Below are 25,149 nucleotides of genomic sequence, written 5' to 3'. Positions count from 1 at the left end.
TGGGCTGCTAGAAACCTCTCTTATGCTGGAAGGCTTCAGCTCATCAAGAGTGTGTTGTTTGGTGTTCAAACCTACTGGGCTCAGATCTTTGTGCTCCTAAGAAAACTTTAAAAGAGATTGAGTCTAGATTTAGGGTGTTTCTGCGGACTGGGAAGGCAAACCCTTCCAAGAAATCTCTGGTTTCCTAGTCTCAAGTCTGCCTCCCCAAAGTCAGTGGTGGGTGGAACCTGATTTCCCTTCCAGAGTGGAACATGGCTGCTATTACTAAGCTATTGTGGGATTTAGCTCACAAAGCTGATAGTTTATGGGTTAAATGGGTCCATACTTATTACTTCAAAGATAAGCCTTGGTGGGGTATGCCCATTCCTAAGAAATGCTCCTGGGTGCTCAAAAGAATTCTGAAATGCAGGGGTATAATTGATAATTTTGGTAATTGGGATTCGGTGATGCAGGGGAGTAGGTTCAAGATTAAGAAAATGTACAATGTCATCATGATTCAAGCTCCTAAAGTCACTTTGAGAAGGGTCATATGTAACAACTGGGCTACTCCTAAAAGCTTGTTTATTACCTGGCTAGCTATTAAAAACAGGCTTCTTACTAAAGGCAGGTTGCATCATTGGAATATTCCTTGTGACCCTGTCTGTTTTTTATGAAATCAGAGCTTATAGCTGTGCAACACCTGTTTTTCGACTGTGCTTACAGCAGAACAATCTGGTTTCAGGTTTTAGGGTTGTTTGGATTTCAGAGAGGTGTTGGCTGTTTTGATGTTGAGATGGACTGGATAGCCAAGAAATGCAGAAAGAATAGAGTTAAAAAATTGGTTGTTGGCTATATGCTTTGCTGAATCAGTCTACCACATCTGATTATAGAGAAATGTTGTGATTTTCACGGGAACATCAAAGTCTGCTGATGTTGTGTTTAAGGATATTGTGTTTTCAGTTGCTTGTAGATGTTCTGTTAAGGATAGGCAGTTGTTGATTTTGTGATTTTGTTTTTTGTTTGGTTGTATGCCTATTGGGCAGTTGGTGTTTTTGTTTTGCATAAGGTTGTCTTCCCTTGGTGAACCCTTCCTAGAAGGTGGCACAAAGGGGCTAATAGACCAGGTTTAGTTTAGGTAGGGTGTACCTTGGAACCCTTCCTAGAAGGTGGCCTTGGTTCTCTCTCCCTAGTTGGGGTTGTTTGGCTCTTGGAGTCTTGTGGTGTTTGTTGGTTTGTTTCTTTGGTTTCTTTGTAGATTTCAACTTAGCTACCCTTGTAAGTTGTAATCTTCTCCCTTTTGGTAATAAAATTCTTCTATTTACCAAAAAAAAAATTAAAAAAAAATTATATCGGCGTTGGACGCCAAAGGTTTTGAATTTCGAATTAAGAACAATAGTTGTTCATTTTATTTCGATAATGTTTTATATGGTAAGGCATATTCAGAAAATGGTCTTTATGTGCCCAGGAGTCTATAACATTGATGATACCGCCAAAAAAGGCTAAGACCATTGAGTCGAATCAAACCTACTTGTGGCATTGTCGTCTTGGCCATATTAACGTCAAACGCATCAAGAAACTTCTACAAGAAGGTGTTCTTGGCTCATTCGACTTGGAGTCGTTTGAAAATTGCGAAGGATGTCTATTAGGCAAGATGACAAAACAGTCATTCTCCAAGTTGGGAAAAAGGGCAAGTGACTTATTAGGTCTAATACACACGGATGTATGTGGACCAATGAGAACACCCGCAAGACAAGGTTACCGATATTTCATCACCTTCACCGACGATTTTAGTAGATATGGCTATATCTACTTAATTTCGAATAAATCTGAATCCTTTGAGAAATTCAAAGAATTTCAAAAAGAAGTTGAAAATGAACTTGGCAAGAAAATTAAAGCACTTCGATCGAATCGAGGTGGCGAATATTTGAGCCATGAATTCGACGATCACTTGAAAGAAAATGGTATTCTTTCAGAGTTGACACCTCCCGGAACTCCTCAATGGAACGGAGGAACCGAACCTTGTTAGACATGGTTCGATCAATGATGGGTCTTAGTGAGCTTCCTATCTCTTTCTGGGGACATGCGCTACAAACCGCGGCACTAACACTGAACCAAGCTCCGTCAAAAGCTGTTGAAAAGACTCCATATGAATTATGGACTAAGAAACCTCCTAGGTTGTCTTTTCTTAAGATGTGAGGATGCGAAGCATATGTCAAACGATTAATTTACAACAAAATTCACCCCAAATCGGATAAGTGTTTCTTTGTGGGATACCCAAAAGAAACCAAAGGGTATTACTTCTACAATAAATCCGAGAACAAAGTGTTTGTTGCTCGTGATGGTGTCTTTTTGGAGAAGGAACACCTTTCCAAAATGACAAGTGGGAGGAAAATGGAACTCGATGAAGTTCGAGAGGACGAGCAACAATGTTAACCTGATAAAACTGACAATCTAAGTGCTTTAAAAGAAACTGAGAAGATTGGTCAGAATCAAACAGACAATGTAAATGCTCAACCCATTACCCTTCGTAGGTCGCAACGGCAAAGATCTCAACCAGACAGATACCTTAGTATTGTCTTAACCAATGATCAAGACATCCTAGTTATGGTTGGAGATGAGCAAGCGACATACAAGCAAGCTATGACAAGCCCCGACTCTGCTAAATTGCAAGAAGCCATGAAATCCGAGATGGACTCCATGTCTGAAAATCAAGTCTTAGACTTGGTGAATTTGCCCGAGGGTTACACACCCATTGGTTGCAAATGGATCTTCAAACTAAAGACAGACAAAGATGGAAATGTATCGATCTACAAGGCTAGACTGGTGGCGAAAGGTTATAGACAAATCCATGGGATTGACTATGATGAAACCTTTTCACCAGTTGCAATGCTAAAGTTTGTCCGGATTATCCTAGCGATTGCTGCATATTACGATTATGAAATATGGCAAATGGATGTCAAAACCGCCTTCCTAAATGGGATTTTGGAAGAAACTGTGTACATGACACAGCCAGAAGGTTTTGTTGATCCAAGCAACGCTGGAAAGGTATGCAAGCTTAAGAAGTTCATTTATGGACTAAAGCAAGCTAGCAGGAGTTGGAATCTGCGATTTGATGAAGCCATCAGCAAGTTTGGTTTTAATAAGAATCCAGATGAATCTTGTGTCTACAAGAAGGTCAGTGGGAGTGACATCGCATTCCTAGTCCTATATGTCGATGACATACTGCTCATTGGAAATAGCATAAAATTACTGGAGTCCGTAAAGGGCTGGTTGGGAAAGTGCTTTTCAATGAAGAACTTAGGAGAGGCACAGTACTTATTGGGCATCAAGATCTACAGGGATAGATCTAAAAAGATTATTGGATTGAGCCAGAGTACTTACATTGATAAGGTACTAGCACGATTCCACATGGAGAATGCTAAAAGAGGGCATCTACCCATGTCCCATTGCGTAACTCTCAGCAAGAACAGTGTCCACATAAACATGTTGAGCGAGAGAGAATGGATCAGATTCCATATGCTTCACTAATTGGATCGATCATGTATGCCATGATATGTACCAGGCCAGATGTATCGTATGCCCTGAGTGCTACGAGCCGATACCAACTGGACCCAGGAGAGGTGCATTGGACTGCGGCCAAGAATATCCTGAAGTACCTGAAAAGGAACAAGGATAAATTCCTGGTCTATGGTGGCCACAAAGACCTGGTTGTTGAAGGTTACACCGACGCTAGCTTCCAGACTGACAGAGACGACTTCAAGTCACAGTCAGGGTAAATATTCTATCTGAATGGAGGAGCATTTAGCTGGAAGAGTGCCAAGCAGAGCACCACTGCAGATTCTACAACTGAAGCCGAATACTTGGCTGCTTCAGAAGCCGCTAAGGAGGCTGTTTGGATTCGCAAGTTCATTAGCAAACTTGGTGTTGTACCCTCCATCAAGGGTCCGATAGATCTCTACTGTGATAACAATGGAGCTATCGCTCAAGCTAGAGAGCCAAGAGAGCACCAGAATCAAACATGTCCTAAGACGATTTCACATGATAAGGGAATGGAAATCCGAAGGTGAAATCAGAATTTGCAAGATCGGCACGGATGATAATGTGGCTGATCCTTTGATTAAACCTCTGCCTCAAGTGAAACACAACAAGCACATTGAGGCAATGGGAATCAAGCACGTCGGAGACTGGCTTTGAAATTCCCTGTACATGTGTTTTAATTAAACTAGAGGTTTTAATGTAAGACACTGTATTGAAACCATTCATTTATGGAGTAATTAATTTTTAGGCAAAAATTACCATTCACTCCATTACTATTTAATTGTGGTTTAGAATTAAATAATGAATCCATTCGATTTATGGAAATATTCAAAACAGGGTATCAAGACCATGTCTTGGATAAAGAAACACTTGTTAAGTGAACATTGAATATTTAAATCGAAAATTATCCCTAATCAAGGTCATCTAAATGATGGACGATTGATGACCACCAGAGATTAGTGTGTAGTATGATTTACAGCACCGTTTCTTGTGCTGCAAGGACATGATGGTTATAAATCATTTGCACAGGTGCCAGTTTGGAACTGCACTTGATACACCTATGAGAGTACTTTAATTTAAGAGATTCAAAATTGTCATAAGTACATTTCTCATTATAGCTATCGGAACTCGTTTCCTCGACCATGAGTATTGTGAAGTTTTCTTGTTTGACTACTAGTCTCTTTGATGTTGCCTAACGTCTGCCGTAACTAGGGATCATATCGGGAACACTCGGGAGATTAGGTCCTCTTAGTAAGAGAAACTTACAATGCAAGACTGGGAATATCCCCCCTATTAGCAATAGGGAAAATGTCTTTGTTGTTTACAAGGCCGCTCGAAGAGCGAAACTGTGAAAATGCATGGCCGTGCTCAGATGGATTTTAGAAATCTGAACGTACTAAGGATGACGATGAATCTTACCTTATAGTTCACGAAGAGACATTAAGCGACATAGGAAATGGGCTATACACTGTATGCACACTTGTCCGGAAGGACAAGTGGGAGATTGAAAGGAATGGTGTCCTTCTAACAAGTGTATTATTCTGATAGAGGGTTCAGAATTATTACAGAGCTAATTTTTCAGTAAGGTCAAGTGATCGGAATGCCTAGGTGGAGGCCGCTTCCGATCAGTAATATTAAGGTATAATTAATATTACAGCTTAATCTTAACTGAACCCTTCGGGTCGAACCCAATCGAACAACCGATCTGAGACGACGAATTAATCCGAAGGATTTAATAAGTCGTCGGAGTTTTACGAACACAGACGTCGGATATCGAGCCTAAGGCGTTAAGGCTGAGCGTCGCAAAATCACAAGCAACAAGTACGAGCATAGCCGTAGCACCACATTGGTCTAGTCATGTGGATGCTAGGCTAGCTCGAGCTAGCATGCACCAAGCATGGCTAGGCGCAAGCCTAGACACACTAGGTGTGCTAGGCGCACCATCGCTAGCATGCATGCATGCCTAGCATGGCAGCACCATCGCTAGCACCGTGTGCTGGCATGCGTGCATGCCTTGCATCGCAGCAGCATACGTGCTAGCTTGCGTGCTTGCCTTCGCATGGCAGCACCAAGCAGCACGCTATGCTCCGCAATGCGCATGTGCGTGGCCTAAGCGCCAGCACAATGCTAGCCTACGCTCAGCAGCCGGGCAGCCAAGCATGCGTATGCGGGTTCCTGAGCCTGTGTGTGCGTGCATGTGCCTATGCCCAGTGTTGACAGCCTCGCACAACATCTCGCCAAGCAGCGCCCAGCGCCCAGCACAATACGTGGCTCGCTAGCAGCACGCAAGTGCTGGGAGGGCTGGCTGATGCGTGCTGGCAGATGCACGCTGTGCATGCTAGGCTGGCTATGCTAGCTGGCCAGCAAAGCAAGCAGCCAGCTCACCTAATGCTTGGAGGCGGTTTTGTGAGGGGTGGGGACCAACCCTTGGGCAAAGCCTTGGGGAGCAAGGCAATGGTCCCCCCACCTACTCTTGGTCCTCACTTAACTCTCTCTCTCCCCTTGACACTTGTTGTGTTGTGATTGATTTGATTATTTATTTAATTTAGAATTAAATTAATTATCATTTTTACTCATTCTCCCACATTGGTTGGGGAATTAAAATCAAGGGTTATTTTCCCTATAAATACGAAGGCTAGGGTATTTTGGAAAGAACACACTTGAGTGGAAGATTAAAGGAAACTCCATTGTTGAGTATACCTTGAAAGTCGTAAAACTCCAAGTTTATATTTTGTTCGGGCCTTGACTAACCTTCGAGGCTTAGGACGATCGGTTCGGGTTCGAGGGTACGATCCCGTTGGAGGCCTCGCATTATCGAGGTTGAAGTAAGAGCTCGTTGTAAGAGCGAAGCACACATCGAGGGTATATTTCTTATCCTTACTCTTAATTATGTTTTAATTATGTTTTGCTTGTATTAGTTGCATTAATTCTGGGGGCGAGTCTTGGGGGGTTTCCTTCGCCGTAGTGAGGGTCACTACAAAACCCTACACAAATTACAACAACTCCTTCGAACTCTCACTAGTCCTTAAACAAGTGTGCTACTTTTTAAATTTTTTTAATAAGGTAAGGTATACGGCCTTAATAATCCCCTATTATAGGGAAGGATCATTAGAATCCAAAAGTCTCCCTATCACAGGAAAGATTGTGATGAGTATTATTTAAGGCACACATATGGTAGTGTTTTCGGTTATTTTCCCCTTCTTTTTATAGCTTTCTTTCTTAATAATTGCTTAGTTTTATTCATTTGTTCGTTAGTTTCTTCATTATTGGTTATTTTGTGTTTTCGTGCTTTGGGTTATTTTCGTCTTTTCTCTTTTACTTGTTCTTTTCTCATTGTCTGTAGGCTATGATTGATTCTCTAGATATTATCTTGGTGTTTTTCGAGGCAAACGAGTCTCGTGGCACAATCTCGTAACCTTCGGAGAACTCAAGAATCAACAAAAAATGCAAGCTCCAAGTTCTAGCTTTTGCATTTTTAATCTGCGCTCTCAAGTCGAGTGGTGTTGAATCCACAAAAATGGCATTTAGGGACTACCATACTTGGTGACTATCATGAAGATGTTACGCTCTCATGCATGTTCATAACTCGAGGGGAAGATATCCTCTCGGTGGGCGCGCACAAGGGTCATGATGCAAGCGCACGACGGTAGCTGCCGAGCTTCGAGCAACCCAGGCGTGCGGGGGTGCGCAGCCCTGCATCTCGGGTTGTTTCGAGCTCGTTTTTCCCACTTCTTATAAATACTTTAAAGCTCGATTTTGTAATAAGTTTTAGCTGATATTTTGCCACATAATTAGCTTAGTTGAGAGTTTCTTTCTCTAGATCTAGGGTTAGATAATGAGTAGTTTTAGAAAGAGAAAGTGAGGAAAATCAAAGAGAGAATTTGGATTTTGAAGATTCAACGATGACAATTGTATTGAAAATCTCCGATTCATAATCAATCAATGAGCATTTCTCACACACTCTCTCTCCTCTTATTTCCTTTCTTTAATTTCATGTTGATTTAGTTTTGTTGCTTAATGCTTTGATTAGTGTAGTTATTCTTCAATTTTGGTTAATGCTTTGTAATTACTTGTTTGGTTGAATGATGATGATTAGTGAGTAGATCCTCTTGCTAGGGTTTGGGTAAAGCATACTTGATTGATTATATTATTGAGATTAATTTGTGGATTTAGGTTAATTGATTGCTGAGATTAAATTGATTAATGGAGGTTTGCATGTTGTTTAGTTTAATTGAACCGGAGGTAGTAATGTTTTTACCAAGTGAGTGTATTTGGGGGCCCTTACCCTCCCCTCGACTCCCAAGTGTATGGCCCACAAATACTGAACCAAAAAACCATGAGAATTGAGATATGGTCAAAGTCCTCCTTACCTTTACAAAAAATTGAAAAAAAAAATTCCTAGAATAATTAACACATTAAAACTAGACACATATGCCACTGTACTAGTTTAACTTTCTTTATATATATCTAACAATCAATCAATCAAAGCCTTAATCCCGTAATTGGGGTCGGCTAATGAACCAAAAGTGATTATTCCGTGTAGTCATCGAAAAAAATCTTCTTCTTCCATCCCTTACGACCTAATGCCTCATACTCATGCAAATCCATATACTTCATATCCTTCCTAACTCCTTCCAAACAAGTCATTTTCGGTTCCTCTCCCTCGTTTAACCCTTTCATGGTCCCACTCTTCCACTCTTCAAACTGGTGCACCCTCGAGTCTCCGTCTCACATGCCCAAACCAATGCAGACGATTTTCCCTTAGTTTAACTGCAATGCCTGCCACGCCTACTTTCTTGCATTAACCTCATTTCTGATTCTATCCTTCAGAGTGTTCCCGCACATCCACCTTAACATGCCCCAATTCCGTAACCTCCATCTTTTTAATGTGCTCCTTGTTTAGAAGCCCAACATTCAGTACCATAGAGCAACACTGGTCTTATGACAGTTCTGTAGAATTTTCCCTCCAACTGTAAGTAAATGTTTCGATCACATAACACTCTCGTGGCCGCTCTCCATTTAAGCCACCCCAACCCTGTGGGCCACGTCTTGATAGATGTCACCATTATTCTAGATGATCGACCAAAGATATTTAAAACATTCACTCGTGGTCAAGTCTTTTCCATCCAAACTCACCACATCATCGCTACTAACAAATTTAGAGTAAAAGTAAAATTTATTTCATAATAAAATTTATTTTAAATACGTTACTAATAACCTCAGAGTAAAAGTTAGAATATAAAAAGTGAAAAGAGGTCAAACACTCAAACATGTCGATTATTCTAGACGGAGAGAATAACCTATAAGTTCAATATAGGTTTTTATAAGGGTTCACACAATTCAACAAGATTCAGGTCCAATGTTCAGTCTGATCTCTAAGTCTTAAATTATCAATTTCCAGTCTGATTTTAGTTTGGACCAAAGACAGCCTTAGTTAAGATAGTTAACAGAGTCAAGCATACACACAAGCACTTCAATTGCAAATACCCGGCCTCTTTTATCCTTTTTATAAATGAAGATTAACAAATTACATTACAATTACAATTTTTTATTTAATTTTTTTTTTTGGTTGGGTGAAGTGAAAAGGATATAACCAAAAGTTCACGGATCAATCACCATAAAAATTGCCGATAATGCCCACCACCTTTCACATTCTGTTGCACGGTGATTTGCATCCAAAAAAAATTACACAAGCAATCGTGAAAACTCCACCTCATTTACTCCACAACAAATTTTCCTTCAAATGATTAACCCAGAGATTTTCACCCAATTTCCAGTAAGGAGACTACTATGCAGTTATTCCGACTAATCCTCGTCAGGTAAAATAGGAGTAAGTAAAGAGTATTTCACGCGAAGTGAGATTTTACCCTTTTCAACGACAAGTTTTGCACCAGAAACAACCCAATAGCCTGGAGTGTCTTGTGGACCTCTTGTCATCTCTGTGGTGTCAACAAATCTCAGAAGCTTGGGTGCTTGAACTGGAACAGGAGGACCACCAGGATAAACAGCAGAATTGATATTCACATCAGCTGGCTGTGGCAGCGGTTTTGCCACAGTCGTGAAGTGTTGGCTAATTAAGGTTGATATGAGCCCTGACTTGCGGCCCAAACCTGGTGATCCATCCCACTCTGAGTTTTTTACCGGTGTGGCTCCCAGAACAGTGGAGAAACGGAGTCTAAGAAAGAGTACCTTTTTGAAACCATAATCACCAACTTGCAGCTGGGCTCCAGTTACAATTGGAAGATCTTCATCGGACTCAACCGGTGCTGTGCATACATGAGAAAAATTTTTCCATCCAACTTTCTCATAAAATCTCCGGTCATATTGTTCTTGCAAAAAATTTCCGGTAGAATCATCCTTCAATTGAAAAATCTTAGGAAGAGATGACAAATGCTGCAGGTGGATGGCCACACGATTGCTTTTCCTACCTTCAAGATAAAGTCGTAGGCCAGTCACAGGCCTCTTACCTACATCAACCTGCAACCAAATTCAGAGGCAAGACAAATTAAGAAACACCTGCTTCCAAGGGAGTAAATTTAAAATCGCCTTACTGAAAACTACAATTAAACAGTCCTGTTCTTGACAGCATGTTAGTCAATGCACATCTTTAAACATTAATATCTTTATTACATAATACTAAATTAAAATTTGATATTTTTTTGTAAAGCACTCATTGATATAAATCATACAAGACTCCACACAATTATGTTTTGTCTTATTTGTTGGAAATAATTTGAAGATTCCCTTAAAATGTGAATAGTTGCAAGATTCGAAACAAATATGAAGTATACAAGACAGAAACAGAGAGAGTATTATAGAATGCTTATATATGAGTGCGAAAAGCTGGGTTTTAATAATCGATAACCAAATACAGATTCATTTGAATATAAGATTACATAAAATCAACTTATTATAATTTTACCAAGGAAAATTTGGTTTTATTAATCCCAACTTTGGGCCATTTACTTTAATTAATACTAACTATCGATTATTCTTGAGTAATCCCAACTTTTGGGGGTGTTTTCTTTCAACAAATGACCAATGACCGGAAGAAAAGGTGATTTTTTCTAATTAGCGAATTCATGTTTATACCCTCGATTAACAAATTTTGTTTACCGAGGGGCTTTTTGGTCACTCTACGTGCTTTTAGTTGGGGTATTTCTGTAAAGGTATAAAAGTTATGTAACATCCGTTTACCAAGAGAATTGACAGTCTTTAAACCCAACCCAAGTTCTGTTTTTTCCCATATGTGAACGGAGTACTACTGAAGCCGACCACAATCACCATCTCCTTCCTCCTTCAACCCACAACCGAAAATAAACCGACCACCATCTTCACCTTCTTACCAACCTTCTAACACATTCCTTCACTTTTTCCATCAGTACAACATTTTATAATTTAAAATTCAGCTTTTCCCTTTTGTTAGTTGAGAATAAACTTATTTTGTTTATTTGTGAGATTAATGGGAGTTTTCTCTTATTTAATAGTTTATAAATTGCCACATGTCACACATTAAATAGCCAAAAAAATAAAACTAAAAAAAAAAACCAAACCACCCCTCTCCTTCCCAGCCAGCCCCCCTACCGGAAAACAACCAGCCCGCATCCGCCCCCCACCACTACCCGGTGGGCGACCCTACCCTATCCAGCAACCCCACCCCACCCCACACCAACCTAAACCCCTGCCCGCGAACCCCATCCCACGAACTCCCATCCACCCCCAACCCCTGCTCGCGAACCAGCCCCAGCCCCAGCCTCACCCCTGCTTTTGTCGCCCGCCCAACCCAAACCTACCCTTTCCGTGCGGGGGAGATTTGTGGGTTGTGCGAAACTTCAAACAGGTAGTGGAAAGCAAGCAAGAAAGCTAGCCATCTTCGACGGGTATGGGTTTTGGGAGGGATTTTAGGTGGAGGTTTGTGGTTGTGGTTGGGCAGTGGGGTTCGTGGGTGGGCAAGGTGTCGCTGTCGGGAATTATGGCTAGGGAGGGGAAAAATTTCGACAGTGGAAGTGGGGGTGGTTCGTGGGTGTAGCTGCTGGCAGTGGGGCTAAGGAGGGGAAGGTTGTCGGCGGTGTAGGGGTAGTTAATTTTTTTTTTTTTTTTTTTTTTTTTTTAACAATAGGGTGTTAGACACGTGGCAATTAACTTGCTATAACAGGTTTGATAACCGGTTAGGCCCGATAAAAGTCAATACCCCCTAAAGTTGGTATTCAGGTTTAATCGAAAGTTGGGATTAATAATACCAATTTTTCCTTTTACTAATACACAATTAAAGTTAACAGAGGTCAAACTTGTTTTTTGGAGACTGTGAAAAAGCAAATAATGCAAACAAAAAGGACGGGTGGAGTATAACATTAAATGCTTAGTATCCTATCTTCTTAACATGAAATATTTGTTCGGCGCCTATTTGAATTGATGGTGAACCTCCAGTGATCCACAATTTAATTTAAGATCCTGTTTCAAAACTTGTTTGTTGATAAGTAAATTTTAGCTACCCCACCGGGTTTGTAAATGCAAAATAAAACGATAACCCTGATGGTTAAACACCTATAAAGCAAAGAATGTCTGCTTTCAAATCACATAAAGATGAAGACTAAAAACGGTCAAGAAAAAGTACCGGTGTGGTATTCACATAAAGCTTTGGGCCCATGAAACTGAACTGTAAAGAGGCATAGTTTTGTTGCCGGCGTTGAGGGCCCAAGGGAAGCTCACTGAACACAGGTGCCCATGTTCTTGGTAGTTGAAATTCCAGAAACTGATGAAGCTCTTCAAGCGGTGGTTTGTCTGCAAATATACCAAACAAATAAAAAAACAAGACTTTAAACAGCTTCATGAGCAACTGATATAATAAGCCTTGGTCTGCTCATAGGTAACCAACACAAGGTTAGATAGGTTTCTAATGGTATAATTTAACTTGGATTAAGCAAACCATGATCTTCACCGAGCACATAAATAAACTTAAAAGTCATTTTTCAGTTCCGGAATAAATGAAAATCTTTGCTGCATATTTCAACATTGCAATAGGCTAGATGTGCCCCACCCCCTAGATATAATCGAAATTACTAGGAATTTATCATTTCATGCACCCAAAATCTACAATTTAAAAAAATAAAAAAATAAAAAAAAATGAAAAAACTAAGCAAATCTCCCAAGCTTAGATACCATTTATATCCTTTTAAACAGTCGCTTCCTTTATAAATTACTCCTTCAAAAGTCATAATAATATTAAAACAACAAAAATTATTGGAGAGTTGATGTCAGTTTTTTTCTATATTGACCTTTATAAACAATGTATCTCGTAGAGAGCATACACGCAGAATTTTTTGAGTCAAGCAAATAACAAGGCAACCTTTTCTGAGAGCAAGCACTCCTGCCATATATTAATTAGGGAGGGGGAGTTCAACAAACAGCTAGGTAACACCAACAAAGTTAAAAATCCAGCTAAATAACTTCCCAGGTAATGGAAAGCAAGGGTAGCCTACCTTGATCTGCTAAGATTAGGGCAATGTTTCCCCTTGACTTAGCCTCGACACAGCAATGATTGGGTTGGAAAATGATTATCATATTACTTCACATAAATCTATTTCTTACAAATCAACCAACAGCATTAAAGTGATAAGATCAAATGCTACATGAACTTACAGCGTAAGTAAAGATTTATTGCATGGCTTAAGAACCCACTCCCAGGGACACCATTCAATAGAGATGTGATCGGGATAAAGGACATGGAAATTACATCTGGCTCAGATTGTACAGTTTGTAACCACTCATGATGAGGAATATTCCTGTTATCATTTCCTCCTCTCCTCTTACAGATGGTAGTAATGTCCTGGAACAAATGAAAAAGGTTGAAAAGACATACTGGATATTTTAAGATTTTCCACCATCAAAGAAACTTAGACCATAATACCAAGGCACATTGCACTACACAAATACCTCCTTGTGTGAATATGAACAAGAAGGACTCATATCAGCAAATCTCAGACGTTGTTCCCGAACATCAAACTGCAGAGATAGTATCAATCAGTTACATAACTTTTTTCCAACCAAAATAACACTTAGCTCAAATAATGCAAGAAAGACATCAAAATGCAACCAAACACTAAAACATTTTATGATAGAGAAGAAAACCTTTCCATCCTGAAAAATATGACCAGAATTCATGTCGTACTGCCCATTTGCATCTAAAAACCTTTTGTCAGCTATCTCCTTTAACTTTTTTTGCACTTCAGCAGGTTGAAGGTGTGATGAATGCTGTTGCTTTACGCATACAACATCCTTTCCTCCCATCTTTACTCCAACAATAATGTGTGTCCCAAACATTTCAATGAACCTTAAGTAGTTCAGAAACACAAGTCAAAGGCTGATATCATGGAGTAGCAGAACACATCATGAAAAATATCTGACTTATACCAAGGAATGATTTTATAAAAAATCTAGCACAATTTAATGAAATCCTTCAACTCAAATTCTAATTAAAATCAAATAAGCCCTCCAAGGACTCCAACCCAAAAATAGATGTTACCAACTGAAAGGTGGCCTTCATAAGATAAGGCCTTGAAGAAAGCATGCCATGGAGGAAAAAAAACTTAATGTAGCCACTATATGTAAACTAATATCTTTAAACAAGACATTATCAAGTAGAAAAAGGAATAACAACTCTAGAGAAAGATCTGTTTGGGACACTGTTTCAAACCTTTTGGCTTTCTAATGAATCAGAAATGAAGGGTTGAACGTATCTCTTTTATTCATATAAGTAAGGTAAGGTAACCTCTGAATAATTCAACAGGGGCCAATGTGACCATTTATTATAAACCTCCAATACCTTTTTTTCACATCAAATCATGGAATAAAAACCACTTTCAAAATGCCTTGGTATTAACTTTGATATGTTAATAAGTGGAGGGCAGAATTCACTTTGATATTAACTTTCATCATTTAAAAGAAAAGATCAGCAAGCATATGTTGTTTTTATTCTAATTCAAAAACTTACATAGCTCACTAAAACCTTTTATCAAAAAGCATAGCAAAATGCCTTTCTTAAGATAAGTCTACAGTGATAAGTCACTAAATATAGTAGAAAAGTGTTCTCGATTAAACAATTAACTCAAAGCTTCATCCTCCCAAAATCCAAACTCATGGCCATACAATCATTACACCAAATGAGCTTGCTTAGTATGAATAACAATGACAAAATTATGCTCAAAAAGGACAGTGCACTTGCCAACAGTGGTCAAAACAGACTTTTGTCCTGTTTTATTTTTTTACCTTTGATAAAGAAAATAAGGGGTTTTCTACAACATACCCTTGTGTTTATCATATATCATCGTTGTACCCTACATTTATTAAAAGCCTCTATGGTACCCTTATGATTAGGGATATCTCTCTGTTAATAAACTCCATTTTGTAAATGTCTTGCAATTTTCCATAGTACTTTTGGGAATAAAACAATAAAACTAGATAGGTTTCTTATGTAGGTTGGGAAAATGAGTTTAGATAAGAAGTTAGACCTGAATTTCTCACACTTTAAACAAGGAGTTTAGCATAATTACGTGAAATTTAATTCTTAAAATGAGATACACTAACAAAATTTATTACTACAGAGATAACAACACCGAGACACTTTTACAGTCACAATGATAATAGAATTTTAGAAAAATATACAAGGGTACACCTTAGAAGAACCCATATATTAAACTATCAAAGGTTTGATATTTTATATAGGTACATCCCCACAAATATAATCATACAACTTCATATCAAGGCTAATTAATATAATTCAAAACAAAATTTACATGTATAGGCCATATGGTTATTGGTAATAAATGATAATAACGAAAATAAAGTTTAAATTGAATTTTGCAAAGAAAGTACCATGCTAATGTCCATGATCATGCAATCTGTCCCAAAATATGAGTTTATCTTACAAAAATTCTGTAACCCCCAATATCAACCCTGTAGATAGTAATGAATTTTTATGAAGAAAAACTAAATTCACCATGGGCATTGTCATATATGTCCATCCACTGAACAAAACTCAAGTTCAATATCAAGCTAACAATAAATTTGAATTGAATCTAATAAGTAATTGAATATAATAAGTAATTGAAGTATTTCGAGGTGAAAAGGATGCACCTATCAAACTAGAGATGATAGCATAATAAATGAACATGACTTTACCTAGCCAGTGCAGCAGGCTCCCATGATGAGGGGACAGCTTGTTTTACATGGTCACACAATACTAGCTGACTTTTCTCTAAAGCAACAGTATACAGGGTAATGAAAACCCCATCAAAAGCCAATGTTTTTGTGTAGGCTGCATCCTTTTGCCAACATCCCGAAAAGTCAAACATAGAATTGAAGAGGCCAGAGGGTATTTTACCAGTTAATGATATCTCTTGGTTGAACTGTTCAGACATCTGCCAAGATAACCCGGAAATATGAAAAATCTAAACACGGCCATAAAATACATTGCATGTCATATTCTTTTCTAGCACACAAAAGGGAGGGGAGGTGGGGGAGGAGAAACAAATCATCCATAAAGATATGATAGCTGGTCAGCATACATATTAAGAGGCAATGATGCTACACGTGGCAACCACAGATGATTTATCAAATATTTATATAAAAATACAATTGACATTCAATGGCGGTATTACGAGTATCTAAAAACTTCAGTCGCTAAACACAAGTCCCTATGTTTAGGATCAATAAATGTATCAACTGAAACTTTTTTTTTCCTCTCATATGCTATAAGGTCTCCAATCTCATTCTTCTCAACCAGTATCTTTAGCACTGTTTTGAACCTAAATACCATAGATACCATATTGGGAAGCACTTATTTATGAAATAACAGGGATATGTTCAGAGTTTCTGAATTGAAAAAGAAAGTTTAAAGATGATAAGCATGCTTCTTCAATATATCTAATACAAATAATACTCCAATTTGCAAACACAAGGGGAATTCAATTTGAAGTACTTCATTGCACACCTTCCTTATCTGAAGTATTTACTTCAATGTGAATCACACGAGATGTTAGATTAGAAGCCTGAAGTAAAATGTGTGATCAATAAAAGTCTTAACATTGAAGCTTGTGTGGGATCTTTAGAATTTTCTTTGGTCACAATTTAAGGGGTCATTTGGTTCGTTAATTTGGATTAAATTGGTATGGAATCTTATACTAAGGGGGCACGGATTATACATTCCCTATTAATCTGAAGTTGTTTGGTTTATAAGCTCGATGGTTTCTAAATCTCATTAATTGAATGGACTTTGAATCTTACGGGGTGAGGTGGCATGAGATTCCAGGAGGAAAAAGTAGAATTAGAACCCTCTTGGTATGAGGTTTCATAGCTAAAAAGACTAACCAAACAATAAAATGAATAGAATGGACTTTAACTCCATTCCAACCCATTGCAAAAGGTCCAACCAAACAACCCCTAATATTTCCTCCATTCTTTTGTAATTGACACATTTTGACATTTGACACTATTCCCAAACTCTAATTTGACTAACTTTGTGATTTATAGTTATGATGAAATATAGCTATGTGGGACTTTGTTAGAACGGTCTCCAGTACATATTCATAATATCAACTTTTAATATTTACAAGTCGAAAATTAGAGATATTTGTCAGTAAAGTTGTGGCAAACTTGATAAAAGAAACGTGTTAACTAAAAAAGGATGGAGGAAGTAGGTTATCATGTTTGAATACTATGTCTTATTTTTGAATTAAATGTTCAATTGAAGCTCCAACATAGTTATATATCCATGTTCGACAAATAAACATATTTATTTTAGCATATGTTTGAGCAATGCTAATCAAAATGAAATAACTAAATACCATACCAAGAATTGCAAGGAGTTGCAAAAAACAAATACCATTCATTTATGAGAAACACAACAACATGAAACTCATGTATCTCAAAATCAGTTTTTGAAGATAAGGCGCGAGGCACAAGGGGTCATGCGCATTTTGTGGTCTAGGCGAGGCGATTTTGATGAGGAGCAACTAAGGCTCATGGAGGCGCACAGCTAAGGCCCATGGAGGCGCACGGCTAAGGCACATGGGCGATCTGAAGGCCACTAAGGCGTACCAAGGCACAACTAAAGGCGCACAACAGTTTTTTTATATTGCTTATTATATGCGTCTCACTTTAACATACCACACCGAGGCACGCCTTAGGCACAGGGAAGTTTGAAACTCCTTGGTGTACTTTTAGCTTTTTTATAACCGGCTCAAGTGAAAGCAAAATAGCTGTCCAAGATTTTAACAGCATACTGCATACGTGAACACTATATCTTTTTTGGCGAGAAGGAGGGCAAGGGTTTTGCATCAAAATTATAGATAAAATAAGTCTCATTTTTTACAAGAATTTAGGGTAGTGCAAAGCCAGCTTCGTTTAACCTTTGTTTCCAGGGTGCACTTATTTCAACCCTAAATGTACCTTTATTTTCAGTAAACTCCTTCACTAGTTAATCAGAATATTTGGTTAAGTTCAGTTAAGGTGTATATACTACAAACCTAGGTCATGAAAATACCAAAGTAAAGAAGCTGGCGTAATCAAATTCCAATATCAGACATCTTTGCAGCAGCGAAAAGCACCATCAAGTAGCAGTAGAAATTGGATTAGGAAGATTATGGTGCTGACCTTGTTCACAGAGATACATAAGTTTGATGTATCCAACACCAATAAAGGCAATCATTCTACATCCCCTTTCAATTTCCAGCTTTTTTCCACTGTTTTTTGCATCAGCAAGGAAAGGAGATGGAGGTGGACAGGTGGTTTGTGAGGAGATATAAGTTGAATGAATTAGGAAAATGCTCAGATGATTAGACGCATATTTCTACAGGATTAAAAAAATTTAAGTGTCATCAACTTAATGCCTGCAAAATATAAAAGATCTTACATGGACATCAATTTCAGCCAACAAAAAAGTGGGGATTTCAAATCCATCACCAATCAGGGAAATCGTTTCACATCCATCAACTTATACTTAGAAATTGACAACATGAACCCCATCATGTAAGGCAACTCGACTAGCTGCAAGGAAGCTTTATCAAGGTACACTGAACATAGTCCTTTTAAAAAGTGGCCAACTGACAGATAATAGACGCATTTGCTATAGCTTAAGCAATACGGCAGCCACCTTCATGTGGATCATCATGTGGTTACCATATAATAGAAAAAAACAATGCAGAAATTTTTAAATGAGCAAAAAATGTAAATATATGAAATGTTCTTCTGCTGGAGTAAACGAAGCCGGCAGCTAATATTCAACTCTCATCTTTATTTCTTTAAATGAGGGGATTTTTTTTGCGAAAAAGCTTATCCCTGGATTCTTTCAACATCAAGTGACTTCATAATCTTAGCAGTTGATCTAATATTTAGTTAACTCTTTGATCTCAATTTTCTATATTTAATATGTTCTGCTAGGCTGCTAACTGCTCATTTTCCTTGGCTATACTTAATGGGTAATATTTGGCCATACTACGTCTCATCCAAAAGACCAAAAGTATATAAAATATTAATTGGCCATACTACATTGACAGCCAAGTATTGTAGGACAAACTTCCTGGTAAAGCATGTGGTAAGAGCAATTTTATAAACAAACACACTCTCTTAAACTACCATACATGGAAAGTATAATCCTCATTAGTCTGTTCATTAGATTCATGCATAATAAAAACTGGCCCTTCTTATTTTCAAGAGTATGTTCCTGTAATTGGGATATTTATATAAAAACACCTACTCTAGTGTAGTGGGTCTGATGATTATGTTCTTTAGTAGAAATTGGTAATCACATGTCGTAAGCACAACTGTCATGAATATAATCATAAGTTCATCGTACTACAGATTTCTGATTTGGTGCAAAACTAAAGCATGTGTTCGTTCTTAAACTCCTTTACTAACCAGTATGGGTGAAAGTAATACGGATAAAAACCGCAAACCGAACCAACCAAACTGAATTAACAATTCGGATTGGATTTTTTTTAATTCGGTTTGGAAAAATTGCCAATTCGGTTTTTCGGTTTGGATTCGGTTTTGGGCTTCTTAAAACCCGAAAAACCGAACCAAACCGAAATATACTACTAGCATATATGCATGCTCAATCTGTAAAGTGTGTAAACAAGGCCCAATTTAAAGCCCATAGCTTCCCATACATATATATATATATATATATATATATATATATATATATAACAATTAGAAACCCTAAAATCCTTTTGTCCTTCATCCGCCCCATTCAGCCTTTCTCTATCATCACTCTCTCATCTTGTCCCTCCTTTCTCTCTCATGCCGTCCCTCCTATTCTCCTTTTATTCATAAAATACAATCTTCTCTCTCTTCTTTTCATTCAATGGGTATTCCTATAATTTAAATATATATCAATTTTTTTTCAATTTGTTGGGTGATGTTGAAGATGAATACGAAGACTTAATTTCATTAAGGTTATACTTGTATGCGAGGAAGCATAAGAGTACAAGATCTGAAGTTTTATTTTCTTTTAATTTTTTTTTTTTTTATGTATGATGTATCTCGATTATTTTTGAGAATATTGGTTGGCAAATTTGAGCCTGTAAAAGTTGAATTTGTTAAATATTTTAGACGGTTTATCTATTAGATCTTGTTATTTTGTCCTTAAAATTATAAATTTTGCTAAGAAATATCACAAACATAAAGAAATTAAGTAAAAAAACTTCGGTTTCCTCAAAAAATGTAAAAAAATTTGGTTTATGGATTGGATTCGGTTTCAGTATTAGAAATTCAGTTCGGTTTGGATTGGACTGAATTTCAATTCGGTTTGGATTTGGATTGAAAACACTAAAACCGAATTATTTCGGTTTGGTTTCGATTTGGGGCATAATCCAAACCGAAAACCGAACTTTCACCCCTACTAACCAGACAGCAGTCGAAATAAAGGAAATAAAGCTGAGATTGAAATCTCCATATCCAATTTAAGGAAAAGGAAAAAGCTTGACAAAGTTACTAGTTCTTGTTCACTAACTTTCATAATCTCACCAGATTCCTCCATCATTACCCATATTTAAACTTCGCGACAAGGGAACACAACTGCACAAATAATAAATTTCAAACCAATCCTAAGAATCCAAACACTAGAAAACATAAATAATACTGTAAAATTAATAAGGTTTACATATGAATTAAATTCCAGTAAAAATTAAATTATAATTGGTTGACGTTTTCACTTACCGTGTTCTATAGGAATATACCTACTGAGAAAGTGTCACTACTTCTTACACAACCAAATAATGGCAAGCAAGCAAGCAACAAAACAAGCTCAATCACTCTGAGGCGGGCAAATCAAAGAAAAACAATAAAATTAGCAGCAGTACCTGTTGAAAAGACAGAACATCAGACCTAAACCTCGTCCGTTCACCTTTATCACATTTTATAGAATTAGGTACATTAGGTACACTAATTCCACCGGGCAAAGCAATTTCTTGACTATGATCTTCATCAATTACAATCAAATGTGAATCCAAAGTATCTCCTTTACAAAATTTAAGCCGAAGATCGGCCGAAATATCGTATCCACGGCCAATCGATCCAATCGCCACTTCAGCTGCTTTCGCAGCCGGTAATTTCAATGCCATTTGAACAAGCATCACTCAAAAATACTCCAATTTCATGCAAAAAAAAAAAAAAAAAAAAAATTATTAATTTAACAACTTCTTAGAGTTCAACCTTGAACATTTCAAGTGAATTTCAATACCCAAACCCTATGTAATATAGCCGAAAATTGAGGACTGAAGCGGTAATACTGCGAAAATCTAAGCTCGAATATGAATTGGGGAAAACGATAGAGGAGCAAAATTAGGGATTTGTAGGAGAATAGAGACAATAAAGCTCGAATCCTGAGAATGGCGGAAAAAGGAGAGAGAAAGATAAGAAACCCTAAATTAGCAATTGGGAAGACATTAGCAGGAAGAAAAAAGGGGTTGAAGAAAGGAAGAGGCTGCTAACTGCTGCATAGTAATTGATGTGTTTCACCAAAGATTGCAAAGAGTTGGTGTTGTTCTTTACTTGTGTTTTTTTATTGATTTTTTGGGGGGAGAGTGAGAAAGGGGGGATAGATTGGTCAAATCTTGGGATGGTCAAATCTAGGATCAAGGATGAAAATATTGAAAAAGCATGAATATTAAAGCATCCACGATGGTTGTGCATTGTGGAGCTACATGCTAGCCATTGTGGAGCTACAACCTCTTGTAACTAAGCCAAATTACATAGCTTTATATAGTTATGTAGTTTCACTTCACTCAATGCTATTATATTATTTGTTTAATATATCTTATGTATTTGTTAATACATTTATTTTATGTCATCCTGTGGGACGTAATAAAATTACAAAAAAAGTAGCTTGCCATTGTAAAGGTTGTAGCTTTAATCATGTACCTTGAGAAATAATGACGTGGCAACCTTTAACTACATGTATATGCAGCTAGCCACTGTGGATTACTCCCTCTGTCCCTATTTTTTTGCCCCATTTTACTGTGCATGGTTTCCAAAATGCGTCATAAAACGTATATATTTTTATTTCCATACACGTAAAAATTATAAAAACGTGATATTAATAAAATGTACAATAACACGAATCTAACAAGACCGCCCATGACTATATTATCTTTTATATATTAACGGTAATTTATGGTCAAAGTTTGCAAAGTTTGACCCAAAAAATGGCAATGGGGCAAAAATAAAGGGACGAAAGGAGTACGAGTTTTGATTCATTTCTTTCTCGAGGTTGAATCTATTTATACTTCTTTTATTGGGGAAAAGTTTACTTGATTTGACCAATTTTAGTTACATGGCATATACAATAAGCTAAATTTCTTCTGAAAGTTAAATTTCTAGCAATTCTATGCTGCAATTGTCTTTTGATGATGTTTTTGGTGAAATTGCATATTGGAATATGGGTATTGTTACTTTTGTGATTGGGGGTAATCCTTAGGTGAACTCATTTTCGGGTTTTTGCAATAGAATGTGGGGGGCTAAGAACATTGATAGGTCATTCCTTTTAAGAAAGGGGTGTTCCTTATTAGGTTTTTGAATGTGGAATCAAAGTAAAAAGCATTAAGTGCGTCTTATATGTTGTTTGATAATCGCCCTATTTTCATGAAGCAATGGGAGGATGGGATGGAGGTGAATTGTGAGGAATTCACTAAGGTTCCTGTCTGGGTTCTATTGCCTGGTATGCATTTGAAATATTAGGGTAAGAATTGTTTGGAGAAGATTGTTGGTTTTAATTGGCAAGCTTGTTAAACCCAATAATGCTACTTGATTGAAAGAGAGGGTTAATTTTGTTCATTTCTTGATTGAAGTAGATATTGATGGTGAATTAACTAACATGATTAAGTTTCTATCTAATAAGGGAAGCTTGTGCCAGCAGAAAGTGGAGTTTGAGTGGAAACCCATTAAATGCAATGTGTGTAAGCAGTTCGGTCATGAGGAAGGGAAGTGTAAGAATGTTAGGAAATAAAGTGTGAAGGCCTAAAGTGAAAGGAATGGTGTCCTTCCAACAAGTGTATTATTTTGATAGATGGTTCATAATTATTACAGAGCTAATTCTTCAGTAAGGTTAAGTGATCGAAATGCCTAGGTGGAGGTCGCTTCCGATTAGTAATATTAAGGTATAAATAATATTACAGCTTAATCTTAACTGAACCCTTCGGGTCGAACCCAATCGAACAACCGATCCGAGACGACGAATTAATCCGAAGTATTCAATGAGTCATCGGAGTTTTACGAACACAGACGTCGGATATCGAGCCTAGGGCGTCGAGACCGAGCGTCGCAAAATCACAAGCAACAAGTTTAAGCGTAGCTGTAGCACCACTATGGCCTGACCATGTGGACGCTAGGCTAGCTCGAGCTAGCATGCACAATACATGGCTAGGCATAAATGCTAGGCGCACCATGTGTGCTAGACAAGGCATGGGTGCTAGGCACATCATGCGTTCTAGACACACTCGCAAGTGCTGCGTGCCTGGTGCTATCACAAGGCCCAACTTAGCTAGCACTAGCGCCCTAGCATCGCCCATCGCCCATCGCAGCCCTCCACACAGCACAACACCATTGCAGTGCTAGGCACTGGCATGTTTGCCATCGCGCAAGCACAGCACCATCGCAGTGCTAGGCACTTGCGTGTGTGTGCGTGAGTGTATGCCTAGGGCTATCGCACCATCGCAGTAGCCTCGCAATGCAGCACCGTGCCTTCGCATAGCTGTGTGCTTGCGTGCATGCCTTCGCATGGCAGCACCAAGCACAGCGAGCTAGCAAGTAGCGCCAGGCAGCAAGCAGCAGCAGCAACAGCGAGGGGCCTCGCCCAGCACAGCAGCATGCGTGGCTTGCTAGCAGCACGCATGTGCTGGCTGGGGGCTATGCAAACTGGTGCGTGTTGGCGTGCTAGCTGGCTGCTAGCCCATCTGCCTTGGTGATGCCGGTTTGTGAAAGGTGGGGACCAAGGCTTAGAGCCATGCCTTGGGGAGCAAGGCAATGGTCCCCCCCCCCCAAGGGACATGGTCCTCACTCAAACCTCTCTACCCTTTTGCCACTTGTTGCATGGTGATTGCTTTGATTAATTAATTAATTTAGAATTAAATAAATGATCACATTTACCAATTCTTCCACATTGGTGGGAGATTGAAATTCAAGGGTTCATTTCCCTATAAATACCAAGGCTTTGGCATTTGGGAAAGAACACACTTGAGTGGAACTATATAGGCATCTCCATTGTTGAGAATACCTTAAGTTTGTAAAACTCCAAAGTTTATATTTTGTTCGGGTCCCGACTAACCTTCGGGACTTAGGACGATCGGGTCGGGATCAAGGGTACGAACCGTCGGAGGCCTTGCATTTGCGAGGTTGAAGTAAGAGCTCTTTTAGCGAGCAAAGCACGCGTCTAGGGTATAATTCTTTATCCCTTCTTCTTTTAATTATGTATTAATTATGTTTTGCATGCTTTAATTGCTTTAGTTATCGGGGCGGGTCTTGGTGGGTTTCCTTCCGCGTAGTAAGGGTCACTACGAAACTCACAGCGGTATCGGAGCCGCGCTCCTTTTAATTATTGCAATTATTTATTAATTAAGGTGTTTTAAAGTAGATTTGAATTCTGGTTTTGCTTTTCTAATTGGATTAGAAGCTTGTTTTAATTAATTTTAAAACTCGTATTTTTCGTTTTGGCTGTCGAACCCAGATTTTGGCTCAAAAATAGTGTTTTTTGAGTGGAATCGACATTTTCTGAATCAGTTTCAACCCTTTTGAGGGCTGTCCAGAAGCCAAATTCGAACCAGAAACCCATTTTTTTGAGGTTTTTTTTTTCGTTTTCAACGAAAATTTTAAATCTTTTGTGCCTTGATTAATGCAAGCATGTCAAGGGTAGATTACATGCATTATTGCATCCCTAATCTACTGCAATTTAAATATCTTTTAAGCATGATTATGGAGTTATAATATGTGCTTAAGTTGATATGTTCTTTTTCACATAAACTTGTTTTTCACAATTATGCAAATAAATTGCATTAATATGTGAATACTTGTTGTGAATATGTAAAATTTAAGTTCCTAGTATGTTAAAGATCTAATCTTTAAATGTTTAAATGATTGGAACTT

The 25,149-nt window shown here is 38.1% G+C and overlaps 1 protein-coding gene across 2 annotated transcripts; it reads right to left on the bottom strand.

Annotated features, from left to right (window-relative positions):
• Positions 1–8,805: 8,805 nt before the first annotated feature.
• Positions 8,806–21,561, bottom strand: LOC110695615 (MACPF domain-containing protein At4g24290-like). 2 transcript variants are annotated; one of them, XM_021872827.1, is made up of 8 exons: positions 21,254–21,561; positions 20,874–21,158; positions 15,694–15,932; positions 13,645–13,846; positions 13,450–13,518; positions 13,156–13,342; positions 12,131–12,297; positions 8,806–9,993 (listed from the first exon to the last, which is right to left on the bottom strand). In XM_021872827.1, exons 2-8 carry the CDS (start codon positions 21,144–21,146, stop codon positions 9,322–9,324), a joined length of 1,809 nt encoding a protein of 602 aa, XP_021728519.1. In that variant the 5' UTR covers positions 21,147–21,158; positions 21,254–21,561; the 3' UTR covers positions 8,806–9,321. The 2 variants fall into 2 exon arrangements, with proteins under 2 accessions (XP_021728519.1, XP_021728520.1); XM_021872828.1 differs by lacking the exons at positions 20,874–21,158; positions 21,254–21,561 and adding an exon at positions 18,166–19,601.
• Between the last annotated feature and the right edge of the window lie 3,588 nt (positions 21,562–25,149).

Source organism: Chenopodium quinoa, unplaced genomic scaffold (genome assembly GCF_001683475.1).
Source record: "Chenopodium quinoa cultivar QQ74 unplaced genomic scaffold, ASM168347v1, whole genome shotgun sequence".
Lineage (NCBI taxonomy): Eukaryota > Viridiplantae > Streptophyta > Magnoliopsida > Caryophyllales > Amaranthaceae > Chenopodium > Chenopodium quinoa.
The sequence above is the reverse complement of the archived record's forward strand: the minus strand, read 5'-3'. Positions and strand labels throughout refer to the sequence as shown.

Coding starts and splice junctions, on each gene's coding strand:
- LOC110695615 (XM_021872827.1), bottom strand. CDS start 21,146: ATGCTTGTTCAAATGGCATTGAAATTACCGGCTGCGAAAGCAGCTGAA. Junction 13,847..15,693: donor GAGCCTGCTGCACTGGCTAG/GTAAAGTCATGT, acceptor GAACTACTTAAG/GTTCATTGAAATGTTTGGGA. Junction 13,519..13,644: donor ATATTTTTCAGGATGGAAAG/GTTTTCTTCTCT, acceptor CTATCTCTGCAG/TTTGATGTTCGGGAACAACG.